Here is a 20,712-nt window from a genome sequence, read left to right as displayed (position 1 = left end):
ACCTAAAGTTGCTTTAATTCAAGAATATTTAGCTTGAACTATATCCAATACATAAGGTAAATTAACGTACAAGTAATCTCTTAAGCAACGGTTACTCTTTATACAAAGGATGCAGGCGAACCCCTATCCCGCACATAACAACGTGATAACAAAATTATTTTCTACATTTGAAAATGTTTGTACCAAGTCAGGTATATGACAGTTGTTGTCCATTCATTTGATGTGTTTTATCCTTTGATTTTGTCACTTGATTAGCGACCTTCCGTTTTGAATTTACCTCGGAGTTCAGTATTTTTGTGATTATACTTTTTACAAAACTTCAAACAAAATTTTAAAAAAAAAATAAGAAAGTCTATAAAAAAAACAAAACCCAAAACAACATCAACCAAAGGAACGATTGGAAAAACTATCATTGTTGAACTAAAGGAAGGGAATTAATCTTCTGTATGGAACGTATCAAATCGTCTGAAAGGTAATTGTCCTTAAATGAATATCACTAATTCGCATTATACACCTGACTGCAGTGTTTAGCTAACGATACGGCTTTTTAAAATCTTATTTCGTCTAGAAATTTTAAACCCAATTGTTTAACTATTTTTTTTTAAATCTAAGTAAACCAAATTCGATCGGAACTCATGACGTGTTAAAAGTAAAATAAAGAATAATTCTTTCATACATTTGACAGGAATTAAACGAGTTTTTATTCCCTACAATTGGTACATGTATATGTAATTAAAATTCCATTTGTAAATCTGTGATGGACTGAATTTGCAAAAACTTCATTTTTTATTCCCATGCACCCCTTTATAAATATAAAAGTATTTACTGTGGAAAAACTATATTTGATATCGATGCAGATCTCAAATTATCTTAACGTGTTGACCTATCTTACGAACAATTAGGGTACTCTGTTTCTACGATGATCGTGAACATTGTTTTTGTTACATACTTTCCATACATGTATCCTTTTCCAGACATGCTGATATCTTTTTGAATCAACGTGTGGCTCATTTATTCCATATCTTCATTTACAAAATTTTCTTTCTTCCCTGTGAACTCCTGTTATGACGTCAAGAAAGCATGCATCTTTTTAAAGGCAATTGGAACAGAAGGGTTAGGTTTGTCTGTATATCAAAAACACAGATGCTACCATAAACTCTCGTGCAATACGATATTAAACAACATTCGACGGTTGAATTTTAAATCTGAAACAGACTAATCTATGCCATACACAATCTTCTGAGCATATATTACCAATGCTATTTCAACTGATCGGGCGGAGCTTACGTTTTGATTGGCATAAGGACAATCTATTTGAAAATGTGTGTGATAAGGACGATTGCCGTTATAATTATTATTGATTTCTAATCACCTATTAGTGTCATCAAAGGAATTTACAAAAGAATGACTGGACACTTCATTGATGAGTTTATCCTAAAACACCTATCTATAGATGGACTGGTGTATTATAAGCAGAGCGGTCTAGCCTCGCCCAATCAAGTAAAATTAATAGAGTAATAATAGAAGTGTAATTAGTGTTCAAAAAGGTATAAAAAAACTACAAATTATCATAATAAAATAAAACAAAATTAAAATTGTGAATTTCATCTTAAATTTTGAAACTTTTGAAACAATGTTGGGCATATTTTGTTTTAGTATGCTGATCTCAGTTAGATATAGTGCTTTTCAGCAATACAAACCTTTTTCACTGAAATTGTTTTTTAAATTGGTATCGGAATTACGTTGTATGCTTTTACACTGTTAAATATTGAAATTAACTTATGAGATATACTGCTTTATTCAATTAGAAAACTGTTTCACGAGTTGAACTTGATTTTGACGTATATACTTTTGTGTATTTATATGGATTTTGTTTAATTAAACACGGTTATTATTACATTCAACTGTTATTGATTATGCAGTATTCTTTCACCGGATGTATTGATGTTCACATAACTAGAAACTTATCAAAATATGTCTTAACAATTTTCCACATTGTCATACAAAAGTGTTTGCTACTTTTGGCTGAAATTATCATTTTTAAAATTAGAAAAACATGATTTAATAAAACAAAACTGGAGGAGATAAATGTTTAAGAGAGAAATAAGAAAACAAAAATGGAGAATATTCTATGAAGTTCTATAAAAAAGAAGATGTGGTATGATTGCCAATGAGACAACTATCCACAAAAGACCAAAATGACACAGACATTAACAACTATAGGTCACTGTACAACAATGAGCAAAGCCCATACCGCATAATCAGCTATAAAAGGCCCAGATAAGACAATGTAAAACAATCAATCAGTCAATATATCAATCAATATACTACGAATACCAATGGAAATCCTCTGGATGTATCACTCCTTTAAAAGGAAGCAACATTAAATCAATTCGGACATGTTGTGCATCGGACGTTCGATTTCCCCTTTAATATTAATACACACACTGTGTCTCTAAATAACAATGAAATAAGTAACAATTATACTTTATTGTTTTCAAACAACTTTATGAATGATTGGTTAAGTATACATTTTAAAGTTATATTTTAGCTTGAATATATAAAACTCTGTTAAAAACAATACAACGCGTACAAGATATACAGTATGTAACAATTTGTTGTTTAAAATTGAAATATTAACTTTTCATAATGCAAATCGCAAACATTAGCATGATTAGTCTTTGTTACTTTATTGATATACAAATACATGCACATATTGGCTATGATATTTTGAACTTATACAGTTTGTTTTGTCCAATAAAAGTAACACATCGGTCAAATCAAAATAAACATCATCTTAAAGTGTCTGAACCCGCACACAAATGTTGTACAAAAACTATATTTAGATTCAGATGATAGATGAGTATATACCTATTGTTCATCACTTAATGTACAAAAATGAACGACACTAGCGGATGTTCTAAATCTTAATTAAAATTTTACTTTTCATCACATTATTTTGTCATATTCACTAAATATCATTTATGTGTTTTATCATCACATTTAGTCAGACTTGGAAGACTACAAAAACTTCTTGTATAACAAATTCGTGTACCATTTTATAATAGCTAGTGTTGACTCCGGTATGATTCTGACTTCTTAATGAAAGCACCTATTGTTGTGAAGCTTATTCTCCATGTTCAGTGTCAGCTGTCAAGGAAAGAATTTACTGAAAAACAAAGCTGTAAGTCTACACATTTATCACCTAGACATTTTCGTTATGAATACATTTTGGAAACGTGGTTAACAATTTGAAACGTACCTGAAACCATACAGAAACTTCTTAGCAAGAAAAAAAAAGAAGCTAGTAATACCCTTTATCTCTACTTTCCACTATATAGATGATATTCACTCAGTAACTAATTAAAATTTGGTGACTATGTTGAACGCATCTATCCCATCGAACTAGAGAGAAAGGATACTATAGATACAGTTAAGTCGGCCTCATATCTTGACTTACACCTAGAAGTTGACAATAAGGGTAGATTGAAAACGAATATTTACGACAAAATAGACAATGTCAGCTTCCAAATGGTGAATTTTCCATTTCTCTGTATTTATCTGTTTGACTTTTTCTTTTTTAACCATGGCGTGTCAGTTTATTTGCTATCTATGCTTTGAAATTTTTTTAATAGAGGTTTAATAAATTAATTGTAAAGTGTAAACCTTTTTTGTTAATCAACTGAATATTACTTAAATCTCTTTTCTCAATTCTCACCTTTGTAATTCACTTTTCTCTCCATTGAGCAAAATCGAGACTGTAAAAATAAAAATAATAATTCTTACGTGTAAATTGTAGCAGAAGACGGCATGTATCTGTTGCCATGTGTCATAACTGTTATTCGATTAATATTATAAGCATACATTCAGTTGGTCAGCTTTCTCTGGGTTTATATTGTTTAACATTTTGGTATTCGAGGCATTTTATAATTGCTAATTGGTATGGACTTGATAAAGGTCGTACAATGACCTATATCTGAAAACGTATTTAACCTTTGACTCATTTTGTATGTAGTTGACACATTTGTTATCATACATCATATTCTTTTTCTTAAATTTTCATCCATGATAAACTAGATTTTTTTTTCGTACGTGTATTATATACTTTTTGTTCATTTTTTGTCTCCTGGTAAAATGTTTGTATTCTTGTCTTTCACTTTTTTAATGTGCTTCTTCTATATGCATTGATGTGTTTCTTTGTTTCCTTTTTTTTTTATTTTATACTGATTAAAAATATAACACAATAACGACTGCTATAATCATTTTTAGCTTTCATATCTGTTTATTTTGTTCACACATCCTTGTCAATATAATGGAATTTTATGCAACTGTCATACAAGTGAATGGGTTTGCTAGCTATAAAACCAGTTTTCATCTTTCATTTTCTGCATAAGAAAATGTTTGTACCAAGTTAGGAATATGACAGGTGTTATTCATGCGTTTGAGCTTTTAATTTTGCCATTTGACGACGGACTTTCCATTTTAAATATTCCTCCGAGTTCGTTATTTTTGTCTTATTTTATGACTAAATATTTTCTGTTTCCTCAATGGCTAAAAGCATAGGAAATCTTTTTGGTAAAACGTTATATTCACTGCGTCAAGAATCACGAGAGGTTAGTATAAGATTTGGAACAACGTCCGTGTACCCAAATATAGATTTTCCCAGGCAACGTCAATGTCGTAGGTTTATGACGTCATGTAAATTCCTGGTTTGTTTTCTCTTTTCTTCTTGGGTTCAGTGTATTTTTTCTTGTTTTTGATGTATTTGTTTTTAGTAAACTTTTTGGAAAATCATTGTATCAATCTCATTAAATAAAAGTCAATAATTGTATAATAATACTTTTTACATAATATACAACAAGAATGAAATAAATACCAAATTGATAAACAAAACGCATTATTGGAAGAAAATAAGAAAAAACAATGGTAAAAAAAGATGAAAAGTTCAAAATCAATCAACAATACTGAGGGCAGAAAAATTTGATGATAAATTATTCAGTGATTTCATAATGAGGAAATTAAAGATGATAACAGTAATATAATAGGAACTCCTCCTCATACTCTCACGTGTAAAATCAGTGAGTTCCTACTGTTAACCAGATTATTCAACTAAATACTAGTGGTTCTTTGCATTTGACTGCGATATAGCCATGACATTAAATGTGAGTTTTACTTCAATCTAGAAATAGAAACTGAACAGTTTAATTTTATCAACTCATTAATATATTGTGTTTTAAATCCTGTATCTAAGGCTCTGTTTTTGCATCCATAAATTACTAATTGCCATTTAGTAATGTCTTGATGGAACATAAACACGGTTTATCTGTTTTCCCAAGAGAGGTTAAACTTTTAAGATTTTGAAAGAATCCATGTTTAATTCACATTCGTTTATCAGGTCATGTAAATAAGTAGCTGAATGTCAAGTTAAAGAAATTCATACAGTTGGTTTCCACAAAGATATCTTTATCAATTTTAGAAAATCTTACATTGAAAAATATTCTTCTTTAGAATGAAAAAGTAAGAGTTGATTTTGAATGAAATATCTTTAAACCTAATCGTAAATGTATCATTTTCATTATTCAAAAATTCTGAACTACGTGAAAAATTCAATCGGAAAGTCCCTAATCACATGGCAAAATCAAATGACAAAACACATAAAAGAAAACGAATGGTCAACAATTGTTATATTCCTGACTTGGTACAAGAATTTTCAAATGTAGAAAATGGTGGATTGAACTTGTTTTTTTAGCGCTAAACCAGTCACTTGTACGACAGTCTCATCAAATTCCGTTATATCTACAACGATGAGATATATATTCATTCATCATTAAGAACGCCTTTGATACTGAAAATGAATGTAACATTTTTGAAATGCGGTGAGCCAAACGAAAAGACCCATTTAAAGTAAAATTCTAGCTACAAAACCAGTTGCACCTTTCCTAAGTGAGGAGCCCGGTGTTCGGTGGTTGTCGTTTGTTGGTGTGGTTTATTTACTGTTTAGTTCACGCATCATTGTGGGGCCCATTATAGCTTGGCTCTGTGTTGAAGGTCGTACTTTAATCTATATATTTTTTACTCTTTTAACATTTGTTCATTGTATTTTGCATGGAGAGTTGTCTCATTGGCACTCATACAACATCCTATTTATATTCATTCACCTTTTAATGTATGGAAAATGCATGTACCAATTAAGGAATGTGACGTTAATTTTCCATTGTTTGATATGATTGGCCTTTTGATTTTGACATTTTATAAGAACTTTCACTTTCAACTGTGAATTTTGCCTGGAACTTGGTATTTTTTAATTCTACTTTTTACACTTGTACGAAATTAGTCCGCCATTATTCAAAATCAAACAGATTTCCAACAAAAAGTGCATCACAATTTAATACATTGACGCAATTATTAAAAACGTGATTGTTTTGTGACGTCAAAAAGTTATTAGGTGACAGATCTAGGGTACGTCCAAGAAATTTCAGTACAAAAGTTTGTAAATACATGTATGTCTAATTCAGCAATTAAACTTCATCACGTATGCTAAAGCTTAGAACTGGAAAACCAATAACAATAGAGATTAGAGTGAGCTATAATATTTCAGACATGAAGCTACAAACATCAAGATGAAATTGAGAATGAAAATTGGGAATATGTCAAATAGACAACAACCCGACCAAAGATTAGATAACGGCCAAATGCAACCAACAGATTTTCAACGGAGTGGGATAATAGTGCTCCCGGAGGTGGGCCTGAGCTGACCCCTTCATAAAAATGTATTCTAGTTCAGTGAAAAGGGACGTCATACTAAACTCCAAAACATATAAATGAACTAAAATAGTCAAGATTTATTTAGTATTTTTTTTTCAGTAGTGTGATTCTCTTCTGTGTAAAATTCGTATCACTGAAGAGTTTTACAACTATCCAAATATTTATCAACTCAATACAAAACGTTCAGCTTCTTTTTAATAATGATTGCGTGTTAGTTAGGTAAAGTCGTTTTCCATTACACGAACGTTTGTTTGACTAGCTCAAAATGGGACAATTGATAACGACACTGCATAGAAGCAAAGATCAGACTTTTGATGGTCGAGATTTATCATGCATGTTTAACCGTAAAAATAGAAGAATGAACATACATCTGTAGTATTTCAACGATTTAATCGAACAACTGTAATAATGGCCATAACAAAATAAAAGCAATAAAAACATCTCTGGTGAAGAAACCATGTAACTTAACCAATTAATGAACATAACAAGCTTTCTTTAATCTTACCTTTGATTTAAAATTTATATTCGTTCGAACAGCTCTCTGATTAATGGACTGAACTGGTCGTGTGTTTTTATAATTCCAATCACCTTTACCATGTGTTCGTAATAAGTCAAGCTGAAAGATAAACCTGTCTACTGACTACTGGTGGATGCAACTTCATAAAATGATTAGTATAAAATGTTGTCGCTATTTTCGTCTCGACATTTCACTCTTAAATAATCAATTCGAAGATGCAATGTCATTTTCCAGTTATTTTGTTTATCAAGTGTTTTTAAAATATGTCAGAAACACTTTTCAATCAAGAATAAATAGTAATAGAAAAAAAGTTAATGCTATGAGTTATCTTTTCAAATGAAACAAAACACGATGATACTTGTGCTTTTTTATGTAGGCAAAATGTTCTGATAAAAACTATCTGTGTATAGATATAAGAAGATGTGATCTGAGTGCCAATGCGACAACTTTCCATCCAAGTCACAATTTGTAAAAGTAAACCATTATAGGTCAAAGTAAGGCCTTCAATAAGAAGCTTTGGCTCACATCAAACAGCAAGCTATAAAGGGCCCCAAAATAACTATTGTAAATCCATTCAAACAGGGATGAGTCCATGTATGATAAACATAAAAATGAATTATAGAATGAATTACAAATAACTATCAGGATATGTAAAATGAATTAAATGTGTCTTGTCAGGAGTTAAAGTGAAATAGAAAGTTTAAACGACAGCTTTATCGCGGCATTTTTTCTGTCATTAAATATAAATATCTAATTAAATAAATATTATCGTTATTATTTTTCTGCACTATACGACGATAAAATTTAAGAATTTCATTTTTATTATAACTGAGAATGAGATAACAAATCACTAGAGACAAATGATCGAGGATCGTAACAATAGGTATATAGCAGCAATGCATAGCCTCAACAACAAGCAAACTGTTTTTAATATTCTAAACTTCTATGTATAAAATGCACCTGTATGGCAAAATTATAATGATTCAAAATGAAATTTCAAGTTGGCAACGACCTAAATTATGCTAAAACAACATTCGAAAGCACCTCGACTTTATTACTTCCCAGTATGTTTCTTTATGATATTGCATGTATACTGGTATATTGTATATTATCCATGAGACTTACCTGGTTTTCTGAGACATATACTGGTTTATTGTATATTATCCATGTGACATACTTTACTTTCTGATACATATACTGGTTTATAATATATTATCTATGTGACATACCTGGTTTTCTGATGCATATACTGGTTTATTGTATATTATCACTTTAACATAAATATTTATACCTGGTTTTCTGATGCATATACTGTTTTTTTGTATATTATCCATGTGACATACCTGGTTTTCTGAGACATATACTGGTTTATTGTATATTATCCATGTGACAGTCTCCTGACAGCCAGGCTGAGTAAATGAGCCCTCGTATGTAATATATTGATCTGTATTTGGTAGGAGGTGAGATAGATCCCAAGAACTTATAAATTGCTCTAAAAAGTAATAAATATTCTATAGTTAGGAACATGAATAATTTGACACATTAAAGGCTAAAAATTTTGTTGGATTTAATTTCTTTACCTTTGAAACGTAGAATAAGTATGATTGAACAAAACATATGTCACAAAAATACTGCAGAATATTTGTGCATGGAAGATTTTATACTTGTTTAGAATTTAAACACGAGGAACATATTATTTCGATGATATTTTCATACTTTTAGCAAGATATATATTAGAATAACTCTAACTTACCGTAAACTGTGTTCATATCTTTGTAATCTGAAATATTTAAGTAATAAGATTAAAAAAATCCCAGTGTTTACATACTTTAAATTTGTATGACAGTATTTAAGATGAAGTGGCTTTAGAATTTAGACGCTTTACTTGAAAGTCGCTTCCAGTTGGTCCAATAGATGATTTATTAACTTGTATATAGAATGCTGTATATGATAACACTGTTTGGATGCAAAGTTAAGACGTTTAGACAATTCAAATTTTTAACATGTAACGTTATGCATCTCCAGACTAGTTCATTTACATCAAACAGTATTACATGGAAACTGGCGGTTTTATTTATAAAAAGTAAAATCACAAAAATACTGAATTCCGAGGAAAGTTCCTGACTTGGTACAGGCATTTTCAAATGTAGAAAATGGTGGATTGAACCTGGTTTTATAGCGCTAAACCGCTCACTTGTACGACAGTCGCATCAAATTTAATAATATTGATAATGATGCGGGAACAAAACAAACAGACACAATAGGTAAAAATGTCACAAATAAAGGTAAAAAGTCTATATCGGTAGGTCACATTCGTGAAAAGGGAACGGGATTGTAGTTACGACATAAGGAACATATCCAATATCATCTATATAACAGATATTCCATAACGGTCAACCAACTCGTGATGGAGTCCGTGAAATTTACGAAGTGATGATTTCAGCTTCCCAATGTTATCGCTATTGGGAAGCTGAAATCATCTCTTTTGTCGTAAAGTTTTGTTTTCAGCCGACCGTTTTTTCTATAATAAACAGGTATGTAGCACCAAAGAGCTACTAGTTAGTCATACATGATCATACATGCTTCACAATGTTAATATCCTTAATATCTAGAAAATAAAAGATCATAAAACAAAATGTATTACTAAGATACCAACCTTATCCCAGATCCTATTACACCATAATCATGCGACAAATTTATAACTCCAGCTAATTCTATTTTAGTCTCTGTAGCATCATAATAAATAACTAACGCATTATTAAATTTATTCTATATACTTATTGTTCTTAATAATCATGAATCAGTGTCCTAAGAAATTCTCTACCTTAACTTCTGTTATATGTCAAGAAACATTTTAAGGCAGAGGAATCGAAAATTTTACCTGTTTTTCTCATGCCAGGGAGATGATCTACAATTTCGTCCATTGCATAGTTAGGTTTGCTTCCAATCTACAACAAAACAATTAGTGCATGTACATGACTATGTTATTAAAGAAGAGTGGCGAAAGTTACCAGAGGGACATTTGAATTCATAGATAGAAAATAATCTGACAACGTCATAGCTAAAAAGAAAAGAGAAAAATAATAGTACTCAAGACACATAGAAAACTAAAGATTAAGCAACACGAACCCCACCAAATACTAGGGGTGAGTTCAGGTGCTCTAAGCAGATCCTTAATTATTAATTAGTAACATGTTTATCGGTAAGACTATGACAACCATTCTGTTTTCTTTTCTGTTGATACAAATACTACTTTACTCTTTGTAAAGATTTTTACTATTATCGACTTTAAGGTTTTTTCTGTAGTTTTGATTTTATTTTTGCTTGTTTTAGTCTAATCCAAAAACACTTGTATAATAATAAGGGTGCGCGATAAATTGCAACATTACTATCCATTCAAGACAAAAGCTCAAAGATGTGCACAGTTTCTGTGAATGGTCTCCGTACCGCGTTCAACAATGAATAAACCCCTGGACGTAAAGAAACAGGATACCGGGTGACAATGTAGTAAATGTAAAAAATTCAACAATAGAATTAAGAATAGAAATGAGGAATGTGTTAAAAAGACCAAAATACGACTTTGCAGTACGACCAAAGAGCTGAAAAGAGCCCAAGATCACTAATGGGTCTTCAACGAAGCGGGAAAATCCCGCACCCAGAAAGAATTAACATGAAAACATGTAGATGTGAGAAAAAATCATAATGCATGTAAATGATGATAATTCTTGATTTTTGTATTGTATCTTTATAAAAAAGAAGATGTGGTATGATTACCAATGAGAAAACTCTTCATTAGAGAACAAAAGACAGTCACATAAATTAACAACTATAAGTCACCGTACGGCCTTCAACAATGAGCATCTTTGTTCATCTACCAGTAAATCCAGTTTAAGGTTTTCAACATGTCTGTTTTCAAATAATTATAATGTCATATGAAACATACCTCTAGAAAAACAGCTATAATTACTATTCCTTTAGCACCAATCTCTGCCTCGGGTTTACTTTTATATACGTCGTCGTTGTATCCTATCATGTGTACCTATATACGATTGAAAAGAAGAATAAAAAAAAAATATTGGGTTTTTATGTTGCCAGCAAAAATGCAAAAGGTTAGACATAACAGGTCTGAGTATATAACCTCTTTTTAGTGTATAAAGCATTGAAATCATACTTTTCGATTTACGATAAAAACAGGAAGTAAAATATAAAAATACTAATTAATTTAGTAATTACGACATTCCTTCTTTATATCTACAACAATTAAGTTGAGTAATGAATTTCAATTTTATAATATATCCTTGTTCCAAAAGCTAATTAGGATTTATGATTAAAATGTTCCCTTTTTCCCATTCGGATGTTTATCGCATTATCTGAACTTCCGTATAGGCGACAAAAACCAATGAAAAGTGAGACATTTTAAGTTATAATAACTCATTCAGACCCAATCCACCATGTATGATACCCGTTAGCTATTGCAGATATGAACTTTGTAATCAGCGTACAGTTTGAATTTAATACAAAAACTATTTCCAGTGATATTAATTGACTTGAAAATTGAAATCATGTCTGAGAATAATATATGACTTTCATTAGTAGTAACTTACTCATCCAAGTGATTAAAATGTATTGATTATTTTAGCAAAGAGACAACATAAAGTCTTATTATTACAAGAGCTCTTTAAATATGCATCTATATCTGTTATGGCCTATTTCTAACTGTACGTGCTATAATTTAGAACATTGAGCAACAAAACCTGACACCCCCCTCTTCCTTTTTCTCTTTCAATTTTAACCACCTTCATTTCAAGTGTTGTATTGTATACTAGTTTCAATTACTTTTAACTTAACGGCATGGTAAAAAGAGGCAAAAAATACCAGAGAAAAATTCGAATAAAGTCGAATAAAGAAAAAAATGACAAACAACAGTAATAGTAGGAATGCCGTTTTGCAGAATTTTGATGCACAATGTCACCAGACTTTCAACAATTTACCCCCATATCGTATGCCTATGAGTGCTCTAAATCTTCTGGAACCAAAGAATTGTACGAGGCACGGAAATAGGGTCAGCTCTTATCTTCTCATGTACTGCAGTAAATTCTTGACAAAGGAGTGCCTCCATTCGGTTTTGCAGGATATAAAACACACATTCATGCTTATATTTATCTAGTGTGCATGAAAAAGCTATGTCCGTGTTGGTTAAGTCTCATGTTTTTTTGCGAGTTGAGAAGTAAAATCACAAAAATACTGAACTCCGAGGACGATTGCAAAACCTTTCTGAACACTTATATTATGCAAGCAGAAACTGCAAAAGTTTTTTTTTATCTGACTATTTAATTTTTGTGAAATCATCCTACACCGTATACATCCTACCTTCATCTATCCATTAATGATGTTAACATTTAATAAAGGCTTACAGAAGAGTTGTATACAAGTTTGTATCCAAAACTAATTAGAGCAAATATATTACAAGGATACAAGAGGCTCCTGTCCAAAGTCAGGAGCCTCCGGTCTTTGTTAGTCTTGTATGATTTTTAATTGTAGTTTCTTGTGTATAATTCGGAGTCTAGTATGACGTCCATTTTCACTGAACTAGTAACATATTTGTTTTAAAGCAAGTTGAAGAACGCCTCCGGATGCGGGCATTGAAGACCCATTGGTAGCCTTCGGCTGTTGTCTGCTCTATGGTCGGCTTGTTGTCTCCTTGACACATTCCCCATTTCCATTCTCAATTTTATACTTGTAGTCTGTATTATTTGCGCATTGCAGGCATCAGTAGAATATATTTCATTTTAACCCAAATGAAATATTTTATTGAAGCACAAATAGAACATTTTATTCTACCGCAAACAAAAAACGACTTATTGTACATTTACAAGGTTAATGTTGAAGAAATGTGATCCCAAACCTGGAACTTACCCCCGTAAGTAATATGGTTCTTATTGCTACATTTTCAGCTTCCTGTTTCGTATCGCTTTGTTTTGTTAATGGTTGTTTGTTTTTATTTTATTTTATTTAATTTTTGTTTTTGAATTTCTGTCTTTTTTACCCTAAGAGTGGCTTTATGACAAATAAAAAAGTATATTGTCAAATGAGAAAACATTAAAAAGTATTTGAACGTTTTTGGAGCAACCAATACCGAAACACATGTTTACCAATGCGGTTTATTGAGGACGAACTCGAGTACGATGAAAGTAAGTATCTCAATGATCACTGGGGGGAATATTTAATATTCATTATTACTTTATGCATTATTACCTCAGCTGGAAATGTCCTGTTTCCAATCTTATGTTCAGATCCCGCATAACCTTTGATCCCATAGTGAAACTTCACATCTGTAATTTTATACGAATATGACAGCGGACCTCCGGTTATATTAAATAAGTGTTGTGTGTCTTCGTCTAAACTAAATGTAATATCTAATCCATTCGTTTCTAATCTTCCATTAACCTGAAATTATATATTTATGTAAATGTATTAGGATTAAAACTACATAAGTTGAGTACACATCAAATTAAAAACAACTCAAAGACACAAAAAGCAATACGATGTCAACATTTTGGTTTCAATGATAAACAGATGCCTCTGGTTTCAGAAACATAATTTTATGTAACATCCGTTTGTCCTTGTTACTGGGCAACACGACGGATATCAAATGTAGATCAGGATCTGCGTATCCTTCTTGAACACTTGAGATCGCCACCAACTTTTGGTGGGTTCATGTTGCTCATTCTTAAGTTTTCTATGGTGTGTTGTGTGTTTTTTTATCTGTTTGTCTTTTTCTTTTTAAGCTATGACATTGTCAGTTTGTTTTCGACTTATAAGTTTGAATGTCCCTATCGCCTCTCTATTGTTATAATTTTCTACTGGTTCTGTAAAATTTCTTAGCCAAATCTTTGTAATTATGAAATAGTTCAATAAAAATTGTTTTTCAAATTGTGGCAGCAAAACCCTGACTTGATAATTTACAAATAATACATAGATATTCATATAATTGAGTTCTATAACACCCTTACAGAAATAAAAATAACAAATGAATAGGTATATATAAACACCGTAAGACAAAGGCAGAGGAATATCACCGTCCGAAAACTGAAAATTAGCAATAGGAAATCAGAATTGTCAGGGTTAGTCTAGAAAAGTGCACTAACTGCATTAAAACTTTAGATTTATCGTTTGTGTTATTTTCTCACGGTGTTTAAGACCAATTGGTGACCTTCGGTTGTTTTCTGTCCTTTGGTCGGGGCTGTTGTCTCTTTGACATATTCCCCATTTCCATTCTAAATTTATTTTTATTATATGATGAACTTACATTAGCTGTATTGATATGCAGATTCGTTAAGTTTGGATCAAACAATAATAAACTAGGATCTATTTCTATAGGAGATTGGTGTTTACCACTTTTGCATAGATCCCATTCCTTGCCGTGTAATTTACCCCAATATTCTGGTGCTACAAGAAATATGTATAACATAAAAAATAAGATATTTCCCTAGCTGTGGGTCGAGATTATTTTTTGTAAACTTACTTTTACAGATTATAAACCTAGTTCGTACGTAAAATAAATATGTTATGGCAATTACTTTTTTCTGTAATATATTATACATGAACTTTTCAATATGCTATAGTCTTCGACTATAATAATTGATACCAAAATATTTTTTTTAAAGTTAAAGAAAGCGCACAAGCTAACCCTTGAATCCAAAAAAGGACACACGTATTTATTTTCTGCTAAGTTAACCTTTATATGTCTGAAGAAAAGTACAGTGTTTGTGAGAATCACATTAAAAAACTATTCAATCCATAATTAAAAACTGGCTAGAACGTGTTTGCAGGCGTTGAAATATTACCTTCAGTCTTAATAATTTGTCTGGCTTACAGTCATTTCAAACAATAATTGAGATGTAAGATTTGAACAATTAAACTGTACAGTGCTGTTTGAAGCGCATTTGTTCGGAAACAGGATGAAAGAGGTATAACAATGTATTCATTTATAAATACCGTTAAATTATTTGCAATTATAGACAGCTAGCTAGACACATTATACTAACTAAACCTCTCAACCTCTGTTCAAATTTATTCCAAAGAAATTCTTTACAAGCATTAACGAACATTTTTTTTTATCGTGTTCAAAGCAACATCAGTAAACACTACAAAGTACACGAATACATTTGATCAACAAATGTAACAATCATGTTACATAGCCTGACAATATCTCGTCAATAGAACGTTTGTGACTTCATTTTTCATCTTATGTCAATAAATTGCTACAGAGTTAAGAGTTCTTAGCAGCAACTTCCTGTCACATCGTGACATGACAAACTTTCTTGTTCATTTTTCCTGTCCAGAAGAATGAACACTTTACACATCGATCATTAGGAAGCACATTTATTCTCTAAATTGCTCGCTTAATTGTAAAAATGTGTCACTGCTGACATTTTCGTTCGAAATCTAACTTAATAACGATTCAAGCTGTTATTAAGTAAACCAAGTAGAAAGAAATTGTGAAATTTGAATTTTAGATTAAAATACCCTTTTTATTTATCCTATTGGTTAAAAGATCAGACAAAAGTACATGATACAGAAGGCATATTACAATAAATCGCAGGTAAATCCATTGGAATGACGGAGGGATGCATGCGTCTATCATCCTTATGTTTCGAATCTTTATATCATTTTGTTTTATTTCTCTTGTGGATATCTTTAAACTATAATACTTAAATTAATAATATGTTTACACTATATGATATTTGCATAAAACGGTTTATAAGAAATATCATTGAAAAATAAGGTCTTTATGACGGTATTACTTGTACAATGAAAATAAGTCGCTTCCAGAATCAATTAAAATCTGAAATGAAATATTAATTATCATATACATATATATTTAATGTTTCTTCATAAAGGCTTGTGGGAAGAAACTTATTTTGGAATATAACATTTCATCTTTACAGTACTCAACATTGTTTGTCGTGCATGATTAAAAACAGATCGCGAGTTAATACGAAGCATATACTATTCTGACAATTCTCCTTTCGGGTAATTATATCAGCCAATAAATGATTGAAGAAACGTTGGATTACGATAAAACCAGAGGATGCCAAATTAAATTTTTTAAATAGAACGAGAGCGGCATTGTTCAAGCATACTGATGCAGTAGACAACGAAAATAGCACGGACATTATTTTTCATATTGATTTACAATATTATCCAAAATGTAGTACTTCTAGAAATAAATGAAGTTTTATTATTTGCTACAGTACAGCATTATATGATGTATAAAAACACTTTATTCCACATCACAAAGCAGAAGACATATTAATGATATCAATGTTTACGCGTCACCAAATGTATCAAAGTCATAAAACCAATTATAAAAATAGCAGACAACATTCAGTCTAGTGTTCCGCCCGAAGTCGTTTGCAATTGTTGGAAAAGACAAAACCTCATTTATTACAAATGTAGTAACTCTTTCATATTAGTTAGAAATAAAATAAAAAAAACTTCTCCAAGAATAAACAGAGATAATTCTTTCTATACATATGTTTTCTTGTCATAAAATGAACTATTAAAGGCAATTTGGTGAAAAACGTACAGAAAACTGAGTATGACTTTTTGCATGGCCTTTTTTACGTGTGCGAGTATCTTACTTCATAGTTTTGATGGTAGATGGTAGTCAACTTATTACGACACAAAGTTAATGAAATATAGTTAACCTATGAGAAAACGAAACATGAAGATAGAGAGAAAACAACAGGTCAATCAAAAGTCAAGTCAATACAATATAAAAATAAATCTGCAAAAAACTAAGGAAAAAAAATCCTTACAAATCCCACCTAAAAGTAACATGGTAAAAAATATCAACTGTTATGTGAAAGGATACCATCTCTTAAGGAAGAGGGAAGTTCAAGGACGATACTTTCAATTTATCTTGAGAAGCTGTGTTAAACTACGTAAAACGTGACAAAACTGATCATAACACACATAACGATAATGGACATGTGCCAGGGGATCTAAGACAAAGACTAATATAAAACACATCACATAACTTGCTACTATATTTAGTCATTTTACGCTAAGAGATTTTGTCAATATTGCGAAGTTATCATCTGTGTTGATATTGTATGTACAGAAATATCCCATTTCATGACAAAGTGGTTGTGAACAGATTTCACAACTATACACAGCCACATACGGGTTCTGTCACGGATAAGATACCTAATCATAAAAAACAACCAAATAAGTATTACATGCTTTCTAAAGAAATATTGAAAAGGTCGTGCATTGTACGAATAGCGACCAGGGGCAAACATTAGATGTTGCTCATTGTTGCAGGCCGTACAATGACATATAGTTTCAAAATTCTACGTTATTTGGTCTCTGTGGGCGAGTTGTTTCATTGGTAATCATACCACTTCTTCTTGTTTTTATATAAATTATTACAAATTAATGATCACAAGAAAAAACAAATTAATATGGAAATCGTGATACTTTTGCCTCGTGCAAGGCCATTTGCAAGATACATGTATAGTTATAGGCTATACATTATTGCACAAAGAAAAACTTACCAAGATGTGAATCGTATCCCCAGACCTTTCCTAATTCATTGGCTGAAATAGAGAAAAAAGTTCAAGTACATAAATTTCGTTTTATTTTTTCATATGTAAAAATGATTTCTTTCACTTTTAAGTATACTCATCAGATGTGAAAGATTTGACCTGAATTTCAAAATGCAGTTTTTAAAACAAATAAACAACCAGCTGGTTTTCAAATTATGAAATTTCTAATGTAAGTATAAGGCTTATCAAAGGTCGCTTAAAACAGTAAAACGATGCAAAACAATGTTAAAAAACAAACTAGTCAAAGAAATCGGACAACATCAAAGTCAACAGATAAAAGACGAATAAAACAAAACTTTCTCGATTTATTTCATACATCACAAACATGACAAAGTTTCATTGTAAATAAAAACATATATGTTCTCTGTTGCTCTATCATTTGTTATGTCGCAAACTATGTTCTTGACGCTAAAGTATTCTAATTACCTAATAAGGAGATGATCTTTCACTTTAATTACAATCAAAAATTAAGAGTGCAGAAAAGAAGACATTTTGAAATTATTTCAAACTGTTATGATTGAGGACATACAAGTAATGTTATCACCTTGCAATAGCTTCTTTCAAACTTCTAAACCATATCTTTAATGTTTGTTTGGTGGAGTTTAGCAGAGTTTGGACAATATAATAGACTATAACAACCACAAACTCCATGCTCCGCCAAAAAAAAAAAAAATAATACCAAAGTATGGAACGCCACAGCTGTCTTATGTGGAACTCTGATATTACTTTATGTTGTTTTAATATTACTTAATTATGGAACGCCACAGCTGTCTTATGTGGAACTCTGATATTACTTTATGCTGTTTTATCATTACTAAATAACAGTTTGTCTTTATTTGATATGGTTTTGACATTACGTAATGATGTTTTAATATAACTCAATATGGAATAGTCATTACTTAATGATATTTCGATATTACACGATATGGTTTCGTATTGACTTGATACAGTTTTGTTATTACTCAATATGGTTTTGTCATTACTCGATGTGGTTTCACCATTATTTAATATGGTTGTGTCATTAGTCAATGTGGTTTTAACATTACTTGATGTGTATTTGACTTAACGTAATGTAATTGTTTCATTACATGATGTGGTTTTGTTATTTCGTAATGATTATTTGTCTATTCTTTATATGGTTTTAACATTACGTAATGATGTTTCAAAATTTGACCATTTTACACTACTTGATGTGTTTGTTTCATTATTTGATGTGGTCTTGTCATTCTTTGATGTGGTCCTGTCATTCTTTGATGTGGTTATCCCATTACTTGATGAGGTAAAACCACGTGACCAATTGGAAAAACCTGTTCTATTTTTAGATAGATTTCCATGTTGTATCTGCCTTTAATGCGTTTGGCCATCCATCTAATTAGTGTTCAAATTAAAGTTCGGGTTACTGTTTACGTTTAACTTTTAGTTAGTTTTCGAATGAAAGTCATACTTATAATTAAAGTTCTAGTTAGAATTGATTTTCGAGTTGGACTTCGAGTTTGAGTCACATTTAAAGTCAGAGTTCTAGTTACAACTTTGAATTTGAGTCATTTCTTGAGGTAGAGTTTGAGTTGGATTGTATTTAAGTCTCATTTAGATTTATTAAGATTTCAAGTTGAAATTCGAGCTATTTTATATGTTTTTTTTTTAGTTCGTAATTAAGTTTTCAATCGAGGAACAAGGGCTTTTGCTCGGGCTTCCGAAAAGAGGGCTCCTGGGTATGCGTACTTAATAAACAATGTTGCAGTATACAAAACGCAACATAGGAGTTGAAATAAAGTTAGATGTGGTGTGATTGCCAATGAGACAACTATCCACCAGAGTTTAAATGCAGTGGATGTAAGATCATATATCGGCAACCGTACAGCCTTCAAAAATCCGTATAGTCGTCTTCAAAAGGCCACCATGCACTATGTGAAAAAAATTCAAACGAAAAAACTAACGGTCTATTTTACAAAAAAAAAACAAATATGACACATATCTATACAACGACAACAATTGAACTTCGTTCTCCTGACATGGTACATAAAGAAAGTGCACGTGGCGGAGTTTTATATGTATGTGAGAGAACATCGAACTGTAACAGTAGTGTAACAGCACAACACGAGAAACAAATGTAAACTAGACAAATCGATGCCCACGCACTCCACTCATTTAACCGCTTGTATCCCATGAAGGACAAAAAAAAGTTCAATTTTTCTCCCAAAAGAGGAAAAATAATTTAAAAAAAAGCCTGACCACATGCACACCATCAATACATGTACAAACAGCTAGCAGAGTGATAAATTCCTAGCATTCAATCTGATGGAGGAGTTATCTGGAAACGCCCTACTTTTGCAAGTAAATTTCCCCTAAATGACAAAGTTCAACTTTCTCCCGAAGAGCACATATTAATAAAAATTAATTAAAATGACCACATGCAGCACACCTTCAATATATGTACAAACAGACAGTAAAGAGAAAACTTCCTAGAATTCAAACTGTTGGAGGAGTTATGCGGAATAACTATATACCCATAATGGGACGGAAAGACGGACGGACGGACAAATGTTAACACTATGCCCCCAACTTTCAGTTGCTGTAAAGTTGCGGTGGCTAAAAAACCATTTCAATTGGCTGGCTAATTAGATCGGTATGACTAGGTAATTTAAATCCATCGGGGTGATCTCGGGTTCCCCTGAAAGGTAAGGAGATTCTTCTCAACGTGTGGCATCCAACTGGAACATGTTCGCCGTCACATGTGAAACAGATATTCCAAAAAGTTTATTTTTCAATTAGTGCGAGGTAGATCAGAGAATTCAATAGATTAAAAGTAAAAGA

The 20,712-nt window shown here is 31.4% G+C and overlaps 1 protein-coding gene across 1 annotated transcript in view; it reads right to left on the bottom strand.

Moving 5' to 3' along the window:
• Positions 1 to 2,487: 2,487 nt before the first annotated feature.
• LOC143043220 (carbonic anhydrase-related protein 10-like) overlaps positions 2,488 to 20,712 on the bottom strand; it is a 31,460-nt gene continuing 13,235 nt past the window's right edge. The window contains exons 2-11 of the mRNA XM_076215632.1: positions 17,848 to 17,889; positions 14,592 to 14,731; positions 13,538 to 13,729; positions 11,226 to 11,321; positions 10,164 to 10,230; positions 9,036 to 9,062; positions 8,626 to 8,774; positions 7,271 to 7,381; positions 3,719 to 3,758; positions 2,488 to 3,169 (exon numbers count right to left, since the gene is read on the bottom strand). Of these exons, the coding sequence (XP_076071747.1) occupies positions 3,147 to 3,169; positions 3,719 to 3,758; positions 7,271 to 7,381; positions 8,626 to 8,774; positions 9,036 to 9,062; positions 10,164 to 10,230; positions 11,226 to 11,321; positions 13,538 to 13,729; positions 14,592 to 14,731; positions 17,848 to 17,889 (887 nt within the window). The 3' untranslated portion in view covers positions 2,488 to 3,146. The remainder of the gene's footprint in view (positions 3,170 to 3,718; positions 3,759 to 7,270; positions 7,382 to 8,625; positions 8,775 to 9,035; positions 9,063 to 10,163; positions 10,231 to 11,225; positions 11,322 to 13,537; positions 13,730 to 14,591; positions 14,732 to 17,847; positions 17,890 to 20,712) is intronic.

This window comes from Mytilus galloprovincialis, chromosome 8, assembly GCF_965363235.1.
Source record: "Mytilus galloprovincialis chromosome 8, xbMytGall1.hap1.1, whole genome shotgun sequence".
Classification (NCBI taxonomy): Eukaryota; Metazoa; Mollusca; class Bivalvia; order Mytilida; family Mytilidae; genus Mytilus; species Mytilus galloprovincialis.
This window is presented reverse-complemented; position numbering and strand designations above follow the sequence as displayed.